Here is a 21,332-nt window from a genome sequence, read left to right on the forward strand (position 1 = left end):
GCTACGTTGGCCGTTTTGAAGAAGAAAGTATCCAAGATAAGGAGTTTTATCCAGCATGATAGGACCGTAGTGATGTAGTGCAACACTGCAGGAATATGATTTTAACATCCTTCATTTGATTCTAATTGGTGCCATATGTTTTCAGCTAATTTAACAAACAATTTTTTAAGTCTGAAGTATCTCTCTCAAAACTCTGAAGTCACAAAACAAACTCTACTTCTTAAACAATACAAATTGAGCATCTCTGCTGCGACGTTTGAGTGCACAGCCCAATCTCGAGATGCCAGTTGACTTTGAAGTGCCCCACTATGAAAATCTGTCAGGCTATTAAGCTAAAAGAAAGAGAAAAGCAGAAAGCCAGGAGTAAATGCTAATGAAAGGCGCTCCAGAGTTTCCATCGAGAGTGGAAGCTGTTCTCCAGAGACGTCTGCTCGTTACGTGCTGCAGACTTCAAGAACAGGATGAGTCTGACAGTGGTAACGCAGTCAGATGTTGCTGCGTGTCGATTCTGCTTTGAATATGACCCCGTTATACGAGATGCTGATCCAGTATCGACCTCCTTCCTGGGGAGCCCTTCTTTTGGATCAGGATCCAAGTAAGCAACAGCTTTGATTAATACGACTTTCATGCTGAAGACATCAAGAGAGGCAGTGATTTATAACAGCTCAAATGGGCATAATGCCTCTTTACTACTCATCCCAAGCTTTGTTCTGATCAGTCATCTCCTGTGTGAGCAACATGTTCTGCTTCCCAAAATTTGCATTAAGGGAGCCCCTACTTTTTCTTTTCTTTCCATTTTTTTTTTTAATTTCTTTATAGAACACACCAGACAAAATAATTTTAATCTAAAATTATTTTATATGCTTTTAATGACAAAGGGTCTACCCACCTGTGTTGGGAATGACTAAACGGCCACCAAGGTGTCCAAAAACGGCAGTTGTCTTCTGCTCACTTCTTGTTGAAATAGAAGACAGGTTCTGAATATACGTAGCCTTATTTCTAGCCTGCATTGTACCAAAGGCTCTGTTATTCCCATGAGGAAAAGTTCCAGAATGTGCCTTTCCATGATACTCAGCCCTCTCTGTCACGCCCAGGGACACCATGAATGAGCTCTGGACTTTGACTTTGATGTCTGACAGCGGGTTGAACAGCGAAGACTCCGTCATCAGCTCCTTGTCCATGGGGTCCTGCAGGCAGATGGGTCCACTGTACGTTCTGCTCACTGTCAAGTCCGGCTGCATGGATGAGTTTAAAAGCAGGGAGTTACCTGGGGGAGTGAAGCGGATCAGGGAGTGAGTTTCTGTATGAAGATGCCAAATCAGGAATCTCTGACCCCTCCACCGTTCCCTTTTGGACTTGCTCTTCCTGCCTGATACTTCGGAGCTCAAAAATCACATAAGGTAACGTTAAAAACCAAAATAAATGATGCAATAGATCTAACAGGTACTTGATCACTATGTTTTCTGCACTTCAGGCAACTCCAGAGTGCATGAATCCAAGAAGGAACTTCCTTTTTGTTGTGGATTCAGGCTTGTGTGTATGCCTTTTTTTTTTTAAAAAAAACATTAAAACCCATCGAATTAGGCAGACCTTTTCCATCAGCTTACACAAAACGATAGCTTCATGCCTGAGGGAAACTGGGTTGAAAAGAAAGTGGAACAAGAGTAAAATAGGGAAAAACACCACAGTTATGCATTTAGGAGCATTTTAGCTCAGAAAACACTCTAAAAAAAGAGAAGGAATGGATAGATTTAGGGCCTGACTCTTTCAGATGGTTTGCTCTTTTCTTGGTTTTATGGGGTTTTTTTGTTGTTGTAGTTTGGTTGGTTGGTTTTTAGTAAATAAAGGTTTTCCAAAGTAACTAATTTTCTGGAAATTATCTGTACTGCATCCTTGAAAATTTGATCACTTTAAGAAACTGCATGTGAGGTTGCTAACATTACAAATACATTTCTCCAAAGAATAAAATTTCAATCCCACTAATCTGTTGTCCGTATGCCAGTTTTGTGCTCTCTTTTCTCAGCAAAGTGAACAGAGAACTGGCCTTTTTTTCAGCCGAATTGTTTAGTTTACAAATGCTCTTATTTAAAAACCCACAGACAGAGAACTCAAAGTAACTGAAACTGAACTAATAGCACCCTGGCATCAGAGAAACTGGCACGCTCGGATATTTTCAGAGCCTCCAGAACTCATGTTTTTGAAATATTAAGTCAAACAAACAATTCCCCAGACTCAAAACAAGACTTTCATGGCAAACTGAACAACAAAGGAAAAAGTTACTATTTTGATAGCCATTGAGAATTACAGGACTCTAATTAAAGGCTTGGATTTTTACATGAATGAGCAAACGTCCTTCAAACATCTTTGTCTACCAAGCCTCTTTTTCCCATTTCTTGCAATTTAAGCTTGGTGAGGAATGGCTTCCAGAAAATAAAGTAACTGTAAAAACAACAGCATCAAAAAAAAAAAAAAAAAACCAAAAAAAACCCAAACTCAAAAACCAAACTCTGCAACATATTTCACTTTCCTGAAGAGAGGAGGGACACGGGGATACTTTCAGACCCCACCAACACCCCCACCACAATAACACAGATCTATGTTGGAACTATGTCAGTTCAGAACTAAAGAAACATCCGATTTTGCAGTAATCATTTGTATTCCTGCCCACCTTTCTCTCCAAAGGATATACTATCCCAGAAGACATTAGAGTGCTGCTTTTAGTAAAAGTAAATATTTCTTCCATATTTTACTGTATTGGTGGCTTTCTGAAGTTGTTTTGTTGTGTTGGTGTGGTTTTTGTGTTTGTTTTTAAATCAGTCCACGTTTACACACATTTATTTCCTTCCCACAGCCCTCAGAATGCAGATGTTTGCAAGCTACAGCAGCTTCTAAAAATCCTTGAAGTCGAGTTTCCCAAATTAACAGTAAAAACTGATCATTTTGACTGGAGTAAAGAAAATAGAAGCTCTGTGACTGAAAAGGAAGGCACTACAGACGTGCTTTCTGGGTTGGTTTTGATTTGGTTAATTTGTTTTGGTTTCTCTGAGCTTTTTCTAAGTCAGAGATGCCAGTGTGGACGCTAGTGACAGTATTTCTGAAGCACTTAGAGTGCGGTCAAGAAAGATTAAGTATGTATTTGTCCAAGTTGCTGTGCCAGATGAGTGGCAGAGGCAGGAAGAGAGAGTTCTATCCACCAGATCCTGTTCCTTGTGCCGCCGTTCCCCTTCCCTGGCTTTCAGCACATCTGCTCACAATAAGCCGCTGTGCCCTCCCACAGCCCGTCACCGAGTGTGAGCTTAGTATCTCTTTGCAGTAGGAGCTCTGGAGAGAAGAGAATGAAATCACACCACTAACCTTGTCTGACTGTTTTAAAATTAAATGTCTGGAAGCCTCCTGTCAGTGCAGATGAATCAATCACATCCACGCCGTACTCACTCTGACTCCGTCTGTACAGGGTAACGCCAACCACCAGCACCGCCACAGCGATGACTGCTGCTCCCAGGCCGGAGTACAAGGCAATGTCACTGGCAGTCTCGATATCTGAAAGGAGAAAGAGTGGGTACCAACACTCATGAGAACGTTCTGACTGGTGCTGGCTGGCCACGAGCAGAGGGCATTGCATGGGGCCACAGCCTGAGCCATAAACGTGGAGCAGGTCCCAGCAGGAGAGTGGAGCACAAAGGAACACTGAAAAGCACGAGCAAGTTTCCTGCTGCATCACTCCATACAGGTGAGCTTACGTTGTTTTAGGGATTGCATCATGGTCTTTACAGGTCTTTTCTAAAACGAGAGTTGGACTTCTAACGGTCAGAAGCAGAGCGCTTACCACGAAATGCCTTCTCTCTGATCAGCACACATTGCTGCCTTGGGCTCCTTGCTGAGGTTTGCCATCATTTCCCATTCCATTTCCCATTCCAGCCCAGTGGAGATCATTAAGGTGTGGTAATACAACCCTTAAAGGGAGGACAGGGCACTACTGCAGCGAGGGAGGGCTGCTTTAGAGATCGGCAGGGTCTCACCTATTGCTGGCCTCAGGGACATGTAAGTTTTAGGTTTGAATTCTGGAGCTAATCCAGGAGGTCATGAATCCTCTGAAAAAAATCTTCGTGAAGATTTCCCCTTCCCCTCTCTTTATTTCCTGTGTAAGCTTTAGTATAAGAAGGCACAGTCCATCCTCTCACAGCTCAGAGATGGGCTGAGGAGAACCCACATATCTTCTTGGATTCCTGCACGCATCTTCAGTCTTTAAAAACAGGTTGGAAACCAAACCTTCTCTGTGATCACACTCATACATTAAGTTTACAACTAAGTTTTATAAGTCTTCAAACTTTTACAGCAGAGAAGAAGAATTCATTGCTTCGAAAGAATGAATCCAAATGAAACCTGCAATATTATGTAATTGAATTATCCAGTCCCGCTATTCTAGATCATCTGGGATTTGGGACCACGTAGCATGAAATTAAATTACTTGGCAAGTACACTTAGTGGGTCCTCAGATAGTTCCCTTAATGCCAGACTCCAGTTTAGAGGAAGAGCTGGTCACGTACTCACCCAGTACATCACCTGTTCTCCTACTACGTGGTGCTTCCACTGCCGAGTGAGAAGCACTCGGTACAGAAAGTGCATTTTTGTGGAACAAATGACAGTGACAAAAAATAACGAGGAAATCCAGACTACGATGTACAGAAACTGGCTAGGAAGTTAAATCCAGCATTTAATAAATAGCCAATTAGTGAAATTACTTAATTAGTATTTGGGAGGAGGCTTCTGTTGGGCATATGTTTTTCTGCAGAAACACAGATAACTATTTCGGCTGAATTTTTAAAAGCAACATGAAACTTCAGACCATTGAGATGAAAGAAATGAGTAGCTATGGGCAGCAAAGAAAAGCTCGTTTTCCTGGCTCACCAGTTCCTTCTGTAAACTAAATGTCTGACAACCAACAACTGGAGCAGCTGAAGTTCCTGGGAAGGCCCAGCAGCTGCCAACGCAACAGCGGGGCACGGCTGTTCCCCAGCGGCGGCGAAACGCCGTAGGGATTGCAGCGGCGGAGAAACCGAGCACGTAAACACTGGGAGGTGTGCTGGGAGTAAGGCAGTGCTGCTGGTTTTTCAGTTGGGCAGTTGAATCGAAAGAAAAATAAACATTTTGGCTCAAACTTCCTTAATAGGAAACATACTTTCCATCTCCATCCTCAAACTGTTCCCAGTCAACCCCAAATACAACATTCCAACATCCCATTCAACCCAAAATAAACGTTCTGAAATCAGTTTTACTGGGATGCTATTTAGCCCAGAAAATACTTCTGAAAAGAATCTGTTGCACTTTCAAACAGCCTCATACTGAAAAAGCTTTCTGTTTTTAACACGTTTAGAACTTGCTGAGAAGGGGGGAAAAAATAATCACAAAGTTTCCATGCGAATATCAGCTTTCAGAAGAAATCCATCTTCCGTGGCATGTCACGACAAGTAATCACAACTGAACGAACTTGAACGTAGCTCTTACCCAGCTTCTCAGAACATTACAATTGCCACACGGTTCTACTAAATAAATTACTAGAGAGAAAGACTTTTTTTTTCTGAAGTATTTTTTCCTCAAGCCTTTTTTCCCCCATTATTTTCCAGGAGATGCCCCCTTGAAAAAAGCTGTAGAGAATTTTAAGCATTTTCAGTTTGAAGTTAGGAATTGCAGAAAGTAAGCTGTTAGCTGACAATGTAAATGTAATTAGAGCACCAATGGGAGATGCCCATGTTCTCTTACTCCACACGAAAGGACAGGGTCACAAAGGAATACTGTGGAAATACCTCAAATCAAACCAAGACCACCTGAATCCCAGTCCAATGCCTTAACCACATACTGGTTTACCTCCATTTTGTTCTCTAGTATCAGGTGCAGAACGTAAAGTACAGAAACTAATTACATTTCTATTTCTTCCAATTTTCTATTCCCAAGCTGTTTTGTTGTTACAGGGAATTAATTAAGAAACTCTATTGTTGACTTAATTTTTGTGGGTAATTAGTACAATGAATAAGCCAAGAGAAGGAATTCTGTGTATCCCCAGTGGTAGAAGAAACCGAACAGCGAGTGGGTTCTTTTCCTTTCCAGAGAACCGTAGTGAGCTGGCAGTTATTTCACCATAAAGCATCTTCAAGTCTTCCTTTTTGATCATTACTTTAAAACAGCAAAAGTGCTGAAAATTTCAATTACCTCTTGATAATAATCTAGGGATAATAAATCACAAAGTCTGAAACATGCAGAAATAACCTATCAGTAAAAAATAACTGCCACCAAAACGGCAACAGGTCACAAATAAAGGAGTTGATCTTTCACCATCAACACCAGAATATAAAACACACCTCAGATTCTCACCTGTGAGCAACTGTAATTTATTACTCTAAATCTGCTCAAACAGTTTAGCTGCTTCTTTTCAATCGATTCGGATGTCAGATAATTTAAGTTTTACACTTCCATAACTGCACAAGACTGTTGCACATGGGTTAAAGATGAGAGCAAGAATACATAATTTTAAAAAATGAGAACAGTTTGACTCAAGTAAAATTTTTCTGGAGAAAACGACTGTGTTTTCATTGAATGCTTTTAAGTATCCCTAGAATTTTAATTTGACACTTTTCTATAAATTATATGATTAAAACTCTTACAGTTATTCTTTCTGTATTTCCTTAATAAAATGGTCCTTGTTCTGGTTCATAGAAGACCTGAGAGTTATTCAGGTGTTGCAATAACTGTTCCATTGAAAGGGAAAAAACCTACCCACAAACCTGAAGTAACTAACACATAGAGTTGAGGGGAAGAGGATATCCTTTTCAGAATTTAGTAGATTTTTAAATAGCTTTATCTTAAGAGAGTAAAGCAAGAGTGACGTGGTATCCCTTTGAATTGTTCCTACGGAACACAAGTGCTTAAGAAAGGGAGTGTTTATTTTTATGCAGGAAGATAGTATTTCTTTAGAAACAAATACTGTTGGGTTTATTTAAAGTAATTTTGATCTCTTCCCCTTTCTATCATTTCTTATGGATAATTCCAGGAGTCTAGAAATTAAAGCAAAAAGCAAAGCATGGCAAATTTGGAGAACAGCATAATTTTCTGCTTTTATTTTTTTCCCAGAGAGAGCAAACCGAAAAACAAACTAAAAAAGAAAACCTTTATAGTCAACCAATTACTATTTAATGAACCGCATCCTCCCGGCCCAGAGGAGGTCGGGACTCTCGTAAAGCACTAGGATTTTTATACATTTCAGTTACAGGATGCATGTTTGTGGTAATTGCAGCCTATATTTCACTCCACTTCCTGACGCTGTTACACAACATTTATTGAAAGCACATTTGATGGTAATGAAGTTTCTATTAACTATGATTAAGTTTCATAAAGCACCTGAAGATAATTTAAGATGTGCAGGAGCAGAAAATGAAACATTTGGTTTAGTACATTAGGAAATGTAATTGATTAAATTATCTCATTTACAAGAAGTGCTTTCCAGGAGCTATGCAGGGCACATATTTCCCCCCATCTACCATTAGAGTTTGCCAGGAGATTTGAAAGATTTTTCCAGCTTCCCGTCCTCTCCCGGTTTTCCACCCCTCTCACTTCTGGTACCCCTTAGCAACCTGAAGTTCCTCTCTTTATGTACCAAGTCTCCAAGAAGAAAGATCAAAAGTCAGAGACTCATGTAAGAGGATATTTAGTAGAGCAGGTTGTTTCTCAATTATCTTCATAATTGACTTTGATTTTGCATCAAGGATGATTCGTGCAGCCTTCAACTAAGTTCCTGTTTCACTCAGCAGCAACGAGCTTTATTATATGTTTCTAACCCTGTAGCTATAAACAAACCTTGAATTCTCCTAGGTATCTTATATGCTAAAATCAATTCCATTCAAGTTACTTTTTTCATAAACCAGAAAATAAAGTGATTTGACTGATGTTCTTTCAAGACACTCTAATTAAATGGGAACTGCGTAGATAAATAAACAAAAACATATCAACTGCCTGAGCTAAGTTATGACACAGACCAGTTTTACGTGACCAGTTAGGAGATGATTCCAGTGAGACAAAGACAAGACAAAATTAAAAAGACTTAAGTGGCCAAGGCAAGCACAGCACATTTTTGAGCTCCCTAAATTTGATTTTATGTATCCTTAGAAATACTGAAGAACTGGAAACGTAAAGCAGAAATATTTTCCTGCAATCTTTCTGCACATTCCAAACGGTTCAGTGGGTGCAGCTGGGTGGCTATCACACACCTCCCGTAACTACACCGTATTAAAAACTGGGAGCTCCTAAAAAGTCCCACACCTTCCACTCACCCAGAGTTGTAGCCCTCTTGGACAATAACTGTGCTCCTCTATAAATACTACTTTTATTGCATCACCTTTTTGCTGCAATTGAGTTACGTTCTTTTGTAACTAGTTTGAAGTTATCTGTGGATAACATGGATTTGGACTGACCAGTTCCTTTAAAAACTCTGGTTTTATCAGATGGAGGAATACTCTGGGACCTGATAACAAACAGGCTTCGTTCAAGTCAGCAAGAAATTTTGCTGTAGATTTTTCTGACATTGCAGTCCACAGCATGTGAGCTCAAAGAAATATAGTTCACCTTCAGATTTCCGAATACTTTCCTGATGATTCCATAAAATTTCAAATAATCTGATGGCCCTATGTCCCTGTATCCTGGAAGAATACTCAGACTTAAAACCTGCATATTTTATAACACGTAATAGAAGAATCTGTCTTCAAAGAAGATATAAACAATTGCATGTGTTACTTCTCAGTACAGGTGGATTCCTGGTTGACGTCCTTCAAAGGTATTAAGCCAAAAATGTGTTTATAAATCTATTTATCAAAATAAAAAGATTTTTTTTGTTGAAAATTAAGCAAAAATGCTCAAAACTGTGTACAGTTTATGAAAGAATAAAGCAATGTCTTAGCTTTAGAACAGATAGTCCTTACTAAAATTGTGGTTTTGATGAAATTGTGTCTTTTTTTATGTAATCTTTCTATTAGTCTCATTCCAAACATGCTGCTTTAAACTAAAATTCCACCGAAATCAATGAAAGAGTGCAGGATAGAAGCCCCCCCAGGCAGAATATAAATGATACCTCGGTGCTCTTTACAGGGTGAAGCACAGAAATTTACCAGTGGGTAAATCAAGGCTGAAGTGAGTCAAACACGATCAGAGCCGGTTGGGAAACCAGATTTGAACCAAGAAAGCCAAACTCCTATATTCATTTCTTTTTTTTCTAATTACAAGTCCTTAGAGATAATTTCAAGATAAGCATTCCTGCAGAAAGGGCTCCCAATCAGAGACAAATTACTACAGAATGGTCACTTTTCTGTTTTCAGTCTAAAACCTGCGATCACAAAGCTGCTGAGAAGTGCCCTCAGCAGATGGGAAGGGCTTTCATGTAACCTTCAGTTTTATTTAGCTCCTGAACAAATAAAACAGAATGGCAGAGAAGATGAGAAAAATCATATTTACAAGAGAAAAAAAATAACTTACTTTGGGATTTTATTTCATGAAGAGGTTTTTTATCTGAGAGAAAGAGAGAGAGAGAGAAAGTTGCACTTAATAAATTTACATGAAGCATATCTATTTCCTGTATCGCTTCTGTCTAGTTCTATAAATGAAACATTTTCTCCTTGTTTGCTGACAATATGAATATTTTATGTTGTCCATATTTTTCCCTTCATCTTTTTTTTTTTTCTTCCCCCCTAAATCTCTTTCAGGATGTTTCTTTGCAGTAATTTCTCGCTTGGTTAATTCAAGTATTTGTTAGCTCTATTGGATGCTTTTATTTAGAATATTATACATCTCAGCAATAAGGAAGTTCAATCCTTTGAAGCAGATCACTTGGCAAAGAAAGTCAGTTAGGGCTTAATTATTTCTTTGTATATTTGATGTGCGGGAAGGTTAGTGATGGACATTTGAAAAAAGTAATTTATAAAATATAAAAACATACAATATATTCACGCTTATGTATCTAAATGTACACCAATAATGCCATCTATATGTGTATATAAAGAACATACAGGCTCAATGTACTACCATACATATGCAAATATACTATAAAATAGGTTTCATACAGGAGTGCATCTCTCAAAATGAGGCTTCTCTGTCTCCCTCATAAGCAGCGAGTTCTCTTTTACAACCCTGAACAAGTGGATACCTTTAGGAAGGAGCCTCACTTACAGCTATTCCAGTACCTTTTGTTGCAAAGTTGTCCGAAGCAAACAACAAAACACAACTCAGGAGTTACCTATTTCTATAAAATTCGACAGAAGCCAGCAGTTCAGCAGAATTCGACTCATCTAACCGACGGAATAAAACGCGGGATATAAATCCTTAAGCAGATAAGACTATATCCGTTTTGTAGGTGCTTTGTGTTGCAAGGAAATTCCCTTTGCCTGATCTGTTCCCTGATTTATCTTTTGGATTTCTTTTTGTATGAAGGATCTGGTACCAGTTACTGGATGTTGGCACAACCACTGTTACTGCAGCGCTGTGACCTACACCGGGCAGCAGCAGTCGTGATGGAAACCACATCAAGGCAGAAGATGTTCAGCTTCACGTTTTGGGATGCGATAACGTAAGCGAATGGATTATGAGCTGCCTTCTATTATTTTTATTATTTGTGAAAATGATTGGTTTAATAATACTTAACCCCAAAGACTCTTGGATTTTGGCTTTGCCAAGAAGCTAGGTGTGGGGTTTTTCTCTTCTTTGGGTTGTTTTTATTTTTGCTAGGAAATGACGTACGTAAACAGCAAATGAATAGTGTCAGACTTGAACTTTGCAATGGAACCAAGCATTTTTGTGCTGCAGATATACACTGCTATCTACAGGAAACCCCATTTGCCATACAAACTGGTGAGACCGCTCGATCCAGAGCCTCTTGGCAATACTCAGTATCATGGCTGGTTGAAGAATGGAAGACAAAATTAGCTGTGATTTATGATGCATTAGTGAAAATATGTTTGTCGTTCATCTGCTTATGGCCTCCTTGTTTCTTGTTTGGGCACTGGGAAAAGAAATCAATAGTTTTTGAAGTTATAAAAAATAACTTTAAAGCAAATAGATAAAAGTAAAACGAAAAGCCTCTACAAAACCTCTCTTCTATTCAGTAAATAAAAAGCTTTCACCTCTGCAAGATAGAGAGAAATTCACCATGGAAGAGTATACTACTGAGAATACTGGAAGGGAATAAACAAAGAAATAACAAATATGCGAGAAACCAGTAAGTTATTAGGACTTCTTGAGTGAAAGTGACCTTTGCACTCAGATTGAGTCAATCTCTGGTTTTCTCCCAACTTGGCATCTTTCCTATGTATCAAAACCAAAATAATTCCACCTTTCTTCTGCATATAAGTTTACATGTATTCAACTGTTAGAAGTCCTAGAAGAAATTCCCTGAAAGAAAAGCGTTACCTGGACTATCTGGATCCATCCAGAAAATCAAAAACCGAAGCAAGAAAAACGATGTTGCTGTGAATGAAATGGTGTCATCTTTGTGTTATTCCCAAACTCTCCTGTCAGGGACCGAATAAAGAACCTGGGAGTAGACCCTGGTTTATCACAGTGTCATTTACTGACGCCAAATTTGAAAATTCATGCTAAGGATGCGTGTATTTTCTGCCAGTTCAGAATCACTCTCCTGGCCTCTTACAGTCTCACCCTTACTTTCATTTAAGTTCCTATTTGTTAACCAAAGAAATTCTTCATTTCTATTTTTGCCTCACAAAAGGAACAAAGTTAACAAGTTGTGCTGGATAAACAACCTCCAAGAGATGAGTTTTCTGTAGCACAGTACTGCATTTCCTTCATAATTCCCCATGGGACGAAAAGCAGAGCAGAAAAGGCACTACTGGAGGATGAACAGAGGAGCAAGATTTTTAAGCAACAAGGTAATTGCATCAATTCCTATTAGCTGAGAAAGCAATTACACTCCTAAAAATAATTTGGCACAAGTATGCACACACCAGCACATACAGCACTCCAAGATGAAAGAAATGAGACACTGAACACCTCGTCTGCCCGAACGCACGTGGGAATTGAGCGCTGGGAACCAGTGCCCGCTCCGGGCAGTGCCCGCCTGAGCAGGAGATGAGCCCGTTTCAAACTGGGAGAACAGGTGGGCGAGGGCTGATCTCAGCTCCAGCCATCACCTCGTACTAACAGCTTTATGGGACCTGGCTCAGCCTCCTCCTCTACTCCTCAACTTGCTCAGTTCCAGTGAAGTACTATTAGAGATGAAGGATAATACTGACAACATACTCAACTCCACATTACACTGGAGTAGATTTTTTTTCCCCACAAAGTACCTGGAGATCAGTTTCCGATCCCAATATTAGGTGAAAAATAGCTGGTGTGTGCAGCAGAGAGAAATCTTCCATTCTATTTGTCTTGGAATTCATTTCAGAGTATTATTGTTAGTTCACAGTTTCCCCAGCTCCCATCCCACCTTCTAAAAGGGCTAGAAATACTTCACCCAGTGAGATTCCTGCATCAAAAATCCAGCAGCAGCGGATTCCCCCTCTACCCCAGATATTCAGCATAAGCTGAGCATTTAATTTTGTTAATTTGAAATGGCATTGCTTTGATGTCAACATACATATGTGTTCCTAGTAGGCTTAGATTTTAAATAGTTTTGATTTTAATCATAAAATTTGGGGTTTATTACTTATGCAACTTAGACTTCGTAACATTTTTTTGATAGTTCATTTCAACATTGAAGTTATATTTTACAGACTTTGTGTCTCACAGCTGACACTAAGTTGATTAAATCTGTACAAAATTTACTCGTATTTTAAAGAATGCTTTTTGTGTCTTGTTGCCCATAACAATCCATTTATTTATTTTAAAGAATGCAAGTTCTTTACACATAGTGTATTAAGAACATTTTAAGTCCCATATGTAGAAAACTGATTTGCTTCCAAAAGAGAAAGCTTTTGCTATTCAGGCAGACACTGTTTACTTCACTTCTGTTTGCATATGGTTCTGCAAAATAGTTACATTGTCTTAAAACTGCGTCTATAAAGTGATTTTAAATGTCATGGCAAAGAAAAATTAAAATTCCTCTGGAAAGGCAATGATGAAATCCTAGGCTAGTTCAATTGATTTCAACTGGTTGGGGCATTTTTCTTTTTTACTGCAGTGCCATTAGTCAGGTAAATTAGTGGCTCATTAATAATAATATTCTTTGCACCAGTGGCTGTACAGACATAAAGCAGAGGGACAGTACCTGACCCAAAGAGCTCAGTTTTATACAAAGCATATGACTAACAACAAAAATAAAAAACTCAGACAATTATTAAAAATTAGTTGCCATGTTGTGACTATTCAGTAGCCCATCCATCAAGCAGTTGGGTGGTGAGGGCTTTCCTTCAGTGCTTGCTGTTGAAGTTCTTAATGGGGCACAGCAACAGAGGAGCTTAAGCAAAGCAAGAGCAGGGAAGCTACACTTTATTGTAACATATTCTAAGGATCATCAGAGAGCCTGTGCCTCCAGGGCTGTCAATATGATATCTTTTATAGGCATTCAATTTAATAACAGAAAAAATAAATACTCTGGCTGCACTGTGTGCGCATCTCTAAATACGACTGTCACGGGATGTCCTTTTTTTGTTTGTCTGTCTTTAAACTTTGTTTTCTGAGAAGGAAAGGGAGCTGGCAACTGGCTCCTTACAGGGTGAAGTTTTTTGCTTTCAGCTGCTGGTGATGTTTCTTTGCAGGACCTTGCAGAAGGCAACCTGCTTTATTTTCCACAGCCAGAACTACAACATTTGTATCTGCTGAAAAAAGCCAACCCCTCCCCTGTCTCCTGCTCCTCTGAGATTAAGTGAACCGTTGGGACCAGCTGGCATCCTGGTCCCTTTCTGTTGAACAAACTTGCACCAAGCTTCCCGCTGAAGCTGCAGGTGTGCAGATGGAGATGCTGACTGCCTTCTGCAGAGTTCAGCACTGGTGACCAGTACTGGGGCTCAAGGCGGCTCGTAAGAGAACACAGTCACTTACAACGCCCAGTAAAGGCGCAGAATGCTGAATGAATGCACCAACACGTACAGAGTTCATCCTTGAGAATTTTAGAAGGCAGCTTTTATAGTTCTTACTATGAAAAACAGTCTTGTTCTAGGCAACACAGAAACATTTAAAAAAAAAAATAATAAAAACCCAAACATTGCACTGGTACCATGTCTGTGAACAGAACTCCAAACACCCAGTTCCTTTTCCTCTACGTGCAGGAACGTGGGTAAAGAGACTTCATTTGACCAGTGAAACCTTTGTTCTTACAAAAAGCATCAGAGGGCTTTATTCCAGAAGAATTCCCAAAAATTCACTCCTGGAATTAGCAGTAAACACCAGAGGTAGTTCTCAAAAGCCAGCTGGAAAGCACAGCCCCAACCTTTCGTGCTTCTGTGACACCTGAGGACTCGCGCCGATATTACAGTGATAATTCACCACGGAACAGGCATTCCAGTGCTGCCCTGGACAGTGTCTGCATGAACTCCTCGGAGAGAGGGGCTGAGAAAAGAGAAATTAACTGCTGGAGAAGCCACCAACAAAAGCCTGTGTGATACAGTGCCTTGTGGGTGACACAGCAGTGCTCAGAGGCACAGTTTGTTCCAGAAACCAACTGTACTACAGGGACTCAAGGAGTTTCACTGATTTCCCCCATGGAATGATGCCGTCACCATCAAGTAAAATGTTTGTGGTGACTCTCAGTGCCCAGTAACCCAGGCCACGTGCTCCTTTCACACTTGCAAGAGAAGCGTAATACAGTATTTGCTCCTCTACCTCGAAAGCAGAAGTGCAGCATGGAAGATGACACACAGGACTGGCACATAACTACACAATATGAAAATATTTTATTCTCGAGGTAGGACAGGCAATCTGTACCACCTTGCAGTGTCATTAAGGCTTTCCTGGGAGGCAGTGACCTGAATAGGGCCACCTTTTATTAATTCTGGTGAAAATCACAGAAGGAGCCAACTAGATGGTAAGTCAAGTCATGACAGTCACCAACAGTGATAAGTGTGCAGACCTCAGCTGCATCTTTTCATGCCCCTTTCAGTGCATCCTTCTGACAAGCCTTCCAGTAGATGTGCTAATTGCACATAAATGGATTCTGGATTTATCAAGCCATCTGCAGAGAAGGGCATTCATTTAACGTATAGGAAGAAGAAAGACCTCAGAAAACATCACGTGATCACCATGTTGGGCCTCAAAAGCTGATGAATTGCGGCACTCAAAAATTCTTACTAGTCATTCTTTTTCAAAGCATGGGGAAGGAAAAAAGTCTAATTTTCATTTATGTCCTTTTAAACACTGAAGCTTTGAAACACTGAAGACTTAAACACAAGGTCTGCCCGGCACCTTGGAGCTGGAGGGCTGATTTTCTTGGCTCCTTGTTTTTTGTTGATAGTAGCAACTACCAAACGCCAGATGCTTTCCAGACATTTATGAAAGGCAAATCCTTTCACAGGGAACTCACCATAAAGTAGATTTGCCTTTATTTAAACTTCTGTGTTAAAGGCAACAAATGGAGTAAACTTTGACCTTAAACAGCTCTTGCACAAGAGTATTTGTGTTGCAATTTACTTGCAAGAAAAGGTAAAGGCCAAATAGTACAACCTGTGAAACATGTTGTAGCAGGTCGTCATAATTACACATTGCAAAAAATCTTTATTTGGGATTTTAGAATCATCTGATAATTAAGAGGTAAAGTATGTGCTACACAAATCCAGTGACTCAGAAACCACATATGCAACTCTCTGAAAACAATCTGTGTTTCCACAGTAATATTTCAGCCAGGAGAGTTCTACTGACATGGTGTGTGGCAGATACGCTGCAGTACCTGGATTACATGGCACATTTTAGGCTGTACCTCCTGAATCCAACTCGGTGCCGACTGTTACTCACCTTGGATGCAAAGCCCTTCGGTGCAATTCTCTGACTCTTGACTCAAGCCCTCGCAGTACCTCCCTCCGTTTCTTGGAGGTGGTGCAATACATTCCCGAACTCTCAGGTGCTCACATTCTGGGCTGCACACAGACCACTCGCTCCACACCTCCCAGTTTCCATCCACTGAATGGGGAGGAAGAAGAAAACAGGCATCATCACTGCATATCAAACTGGGGTAGTTAAGAGGTCCTACCACGAACACTTTTTTTTTTTTCATATCTCTCCTCAGGTCACAGCAAGTAAAAAAAAAAAATTCTAATTCTGATGAGAAATAAGTATAATTTTATCAGATGTGAAGCTGAAATCCAGCATCAGGATGTCCCTCCTCAAGCATGCAATACAGAAGCTTTTAAAACAGCACCAGTACCTAACATTCTGCAAATATAATCGATTAAAACTGCAGGAGAAAACGTTTCCTTTGCCACCGAGCTATTAGCTTCTAATGTTTCAATGCAAAGTCTACCTTAACACAGGCTGATGTAGACAGGCCACACGTTTTCCACCAGAGAACTGATGCTGACATTTACAAAAAGAGCACAACTGGCCTTGTAGGCTGCTGGCTAATGCTCTGAGCAAGACACTGGATCAATATGTTGCTTTGCTGACTGCTTTATAGCCGTCTCTGACCCTGTCCCAAATGAGAAGGGATTCCACAGTTCCCTTTCTTTTTCATGCATAAATGAGACTCAAGAACCATCAGATGAACACAGCGACAAATATAAATAATACTAAATTCTTTAAATCCCAGTTCAGGACATGTTGCATCTAAAAACTCCTAAAAGCTAGAAGAGAGATTTGCCAGAATCCAGAGAAGTTACCCCGTGGCCTCAGGCAAACATCTCTCAAACACACACGTACACACACGCTCCCACTAACTTTCTTTAGCTGCATATGTGACATTCCAGAGTCAGGTAAGGGAGGTTTCAGGTGGACAAATGAGGAAATGTACAGTGTCCAGGGATGTAACGCCGTGCTCCACGTACAGCAGAAACTCCATTTCAAAAAGTTAATATACTTGAAAGCAAACTTTTGCAAGTCAAATAATAATTGAAGTTCTTGTTGTAGGTTCCTGCGTTTCTCTTTCCAGCATTACCAACATCACCTCCCCTTTCGCCGTGCCCCCACCCACTTACATGATTTTCATACCGAGCCAGCTGCTGGGTTTTGATTGCATATTTAGGGAGCGTCAGTGGAAGTTAAACCGCTGGCAAACCTGGCAGATCAGGCCACAGGTGCTTGTGACTCGCTCAGACCCTACACCAGGCTCTGAGCTGTAGTCTAAACAAGGATGCAAGAATTTCCAATTGCCTTTTGACCTCAGTGGGCTTTTCAAAGCACAGCTGTCTACCTGGCATTTCAGACAGAGAGCTCTCCCATAAACGTGACACCCCGAGCTACTCCTTAGTAGGCTGCACATGTCTTACCAGGGCAAAGGGAAGTGCAGGTAATTTTCTGCACTGACATTCCTTCACAAAATGCACCCCCGTTGAGCGGAGCAGGGTTGGTGCAGGTCCGTGACCGCTTCTGCCAGCCCCGGCCACACCGTGCGTTGCAGCTGGACCACTCGGTCCATGACGACCAGCCTCCGTTCACTGCAAAACACAAACGTGCTGAGGGGCATCACGCGACAAATCTCATCAGGCCATTTCCTTCAAAGGCAGAATTTTGGTTTTGCTCTCTACAGGTGAATTCCAAGCTGAAGCAGGAGCATTGCGACCTGCCGGCACGCAACTACACAAAGACCACGGTGTCAAAGAGTGTTTGTTTTGGAGGAGGAGTATGCCAAGAAGTGCAATGGGTGAGGGAGTGTGGCAGGGAGGTAAAAGCAGGCACCTCGACTCTCATGAAATATGCTTTGCTTAAATCATAAACGAGACTTCTTTATTTTAAAAAGGGTGATTTAGGAATGCTGTGCCTCCACCAATAAAATGTCACGCGCAGTAATAAACACGGAGAGCAGCAGAGGATGGTGAACAATGGCTCTGCTCTTTTGTCCTTTGTGTAACACCCAGATTCGCTCGTCACTGCTTGGACGCCGCAGCAGCAGCACAGATCCAAGGCAGGCAGCCCTTCATGGACCTGCCTAGGCATGTGCTCCAGGGTCTCCTGACACAGGCAAGGCTTGTTTATGTCGTTTAGTTTATAATTAGATCTTCTTAGTATCAGGAGCAAGGACAGTTATCATTGACGTGACTTCTGGGAATCCATCACAAACAAACCCCTCCGAATTCTAACCACTAAGGCACAATCTAGGGCACGATCTCAGCCTTGAGGAACAGAACCGAAACTCATCGTAACAGGAAGGAGGTTGGCCATTTAATTTAGAATGAGGTATGTTAAAAGTATGAAATACTCCAGCAATAAGAGCACACACATCTAAGTTTTCCCACGGTTATTGTGTTGTCACTGACCATACACCACCACTGTCGCAGACATGCTCCTCCTCTTGGCGACGATGTTGGCGGCCATGCAGGTGTAGTTCCCGGAGTCGGACAGACGCGCCTGCCGAATGATGAGGTTGTGGTCTGCTCTGGTGTCGATGTTCTCATCCAGGTTGGAATCTATGGGCTCCTCGTTTTTCAGCCATTCCACCTGGAGAGGGACGGAGCAGAGAAGAACGTGAAGTAGGAAAAGAAAGAAGCGGCAAATCAGCAAATTTGTATTTCAAAGATTTCATTAATAAATGTAATTTTGATGTTAATTATAAACATTAAGACAAAAATGAAGCTAGGATAGGATTCCCAAAAACGCAGGCACTCACAAATTCAGAAAATAAACTATTCCTGTTCTGAAGACTCTAGAGCTCATTAACAAAGACCCACCAAATGAAATGCTATGACATCATAAAATAACAAAAAGAAAATGGCAGAGAGCTTGTTCAAAGTTGCAAGGGTATGGATTATAAGGGAAATGTTATTTTTGTTCTACTGGGAGAAAAAGAAAGAAAGATAAGGAAGAAAAGGATAGAAAAAAAGGAGAACGATTAATCACACTTTTGTTTGCATGGTAGGTAGTTAGGAGGGTTTAAAATTTAATCCAAGGAATCAAGAAGTGATGATAAAATCTAGTTCAATATTTTTCATTTACCTCCTGGTTCTCTTCACCATTAGTATTAAAGCTTGAACCTGAAACAATCATCTTAAATAATTGTATCTTACTATTTCCTCTGTAGTTGTTCTTGACTCTACACTGTGTGTTTTATTTTTATTATAACTATTCATTTATTCAATTATTTTCCTATTCAGGAGAGCCCTTGTGGCTTCCCTAAGAGAATGAAAAAACGGGGTAAAGTCTGTAAAATCTATAAAATGAAACAAAGGCCCTTGATGCCTTGGGCTAATGACCTCATCAGTCTGATGTAAAAGAGAGAAACAGACAGAAGGATGAAATCACTTGACATCACACAGTGCAAGAGCTAAATCATAATAACTGATTCCAAATTTACAGAAACATTCCTAAACCGGAGACCATTAGTATTTGTTGGCAAGGTACATAAGTATCATGAAATGCTATGTATAATATATTTCAATATATCTTCTCTAGGTCACGGACCAACATATTTCTGAGTAGACCCAGGAATTATCTGCAAGGCATTTCTCTACTTGAAACATAAAAAAAAAAAAATAGTTAAGGCAACGTAAGCTGCTGGTACAGAACTGAAAAATTAAAAATAGAAGCAGAATCAACAGATTCTATTAAAAGACTGAATAAATGTGAGTTATTTTAATAGCTTTTTCTAGACCTGAAGGAGGTTGACTGTACCCTGAAGTCAAATACCCTTCTCGTCTCAGTTCAGATGAATAACCTCCATTAGGAACTTGTGGAAGGACTTGGAACTTTATGGTAATGAGCTTATGGATTTGCTAGCTACAGGCATTCATTAGCACACTGCTCTGTGCAGATGGTCGGCAATTTGTAGATTTTCCAGTTTATAAACAAATCTGCAAAAGCTGACCATCAAAGCCAATTACATTTCATGCCAGACAGCAGGTTCCCCTTCCAGTAGCATCACTCGTTTAGGTGAGGTGGGGACAGAAGGTGTGTGACTGACACATCCATCGCTTCCGTGTCCCGGCACCGCAGCCGCCAGCGGGGAACTCACCTGTGAAAGAATCTGGGTCTGTGGCAGTTATCCTACATGGTGACTATGAAATTCAATAAAGTGATTATTTTACATATCTGTCAAAAGAGGCATTACCCGAGTATGAAGTACATTACACATTTCCTACCGAAAGCAGTTAAAGGATTTTGGCTCTCAATACTCTCTTCCTCAAACTGCAGTTAACCAAAACCAGTAACGAAGACAGAACGTCACCATCAAAGCTCACATCAAGCACTCAAAGCATAGCTGTTGTCTTCTCCATTCTTATAAACTGCCACAAGGCTGTTTTGGTTTGGTTTTCCTCTCAAATCTTTTTGTAAAAAATTTCTTAATCTCCTTCACAAAAGTTTAAAGAGTTTTGGGACCACATGACTTTTTATGCTACGGTGCACACCAGAACAAGAAGTAAGCGCACTCTTTTTCTTTAAAAATAAAGCTTATCCTAACTCATCCATATTTCTGTCTACAACGTTAAAGCAGCTCGTCAGCCTCTCCTACAGCAACACAACTGCTCTTTGAGTTGCTGAAGGTGGAGGAGTCTCGCTGTGCTTAGTATGTGCAAAGTAAATAATGCATCAGTGTCAGCCTTATTGGTATGTGTACCCACAGAGATACTACGAACGTACATCTTCCAGTTCCATGTGGCAAACTCAGACACTCTGGGGACTTGCAAATATCCATGAGAATATTCATGGAGGCAGAGCTGAGTTAGAAACTGTGGGAAAGCTCTGGCAAAGGTTGTTCTGGTTCCAATAAAACTCTGCCCATTTTATGGGTTTGAGTTGTGGCTTCTATGGAAACAGGTGGTCATGCCCCAGGATCTCAGCTGCTCTTGAGCCTGACGGCAATATCACGGGGAGCATTTTATTTCACTTTCCACAGGCAGTGTCCAGCCTTTACACAGACATCTCCTGCACAATTCAAGGAGAAAAGCTGACTGACTGCAGATGAGGAGATAACATTCTTCTGGCTCAGCATTACTCCTCCTTGGCCAAATCTGAGAGGGAGGCGATACGGCTGTTAAAACTCCTGTAAGACTAAACATTCTTATTTGCAGTAACAGAAATTACTTTTTTGTTTGGCTGGTTTTAATATCAAACTTATTATTTAAACCTTGAAGATTAGAGTAGGTCAGATATCAGTTACAGGCATTAAATGATTTGATGCACTGAGAGTTCTTCATCAGTTGCTCAATCTAATTTAAACGTCCTGAGAGCTGGCTGCCCATGATCAAATTTTCTGTTTTGTCTACCTA

General features: G+C 40.5%; 1 protein-coding gene across 1 annotated transcript in view; it reads right to left on the reverse strand.

Annotated features, from left to right (window-relative positions):
* UNC5D (unc-5 netrin receptor D) overlaps positions 1–21,332 on the reverse strand; it is a 66,797-nt gene that overhangs the window by 19,747 nt on the left and 25,718 nt on the right. The window contains exons 4-9 of the mRNA XM_009989083.2: positions 18,387–18,567; positions 17,400–17,567; positions 15,934–16,098; positions 9,517–9,549; positions 3,355–3,540; positions 890–1,267 (exon numbers count right to left, since the gene is read on the reverse strand). Coding sequence (XP_009987385.2) covers positions 890–1,267; positions 3,355–3,540; positions 9,517–9,549; positions 15,934–16,098; positions 17,400–17,567; positions 18,387–18,567 — 1,111 coding nt within the window. The remainder of the gene's footprint in view (positions 1–889; positions 1,268–3,354; positions 3,541–9,516; positions 9,550–15,933; positions 16,099–17,399; positions 17,568–18,386; positions 18,568–21,332) is intronic.

Source organism: Tauraco erythrolophus, chromosome 29 (genome assembly GCF_009769465.1).
Source record: "Tauraco erythrolophus isolate bTauEry1 chromosome 29, bTauEry1.pri, whole genome shotgun sequence".
Lineage (NCBI taxonomy): Eukaryota > Metazoa > Chordata > Aves > Musophagiformes > Musophagidae > Tauraco > Tauraco erythrolophus.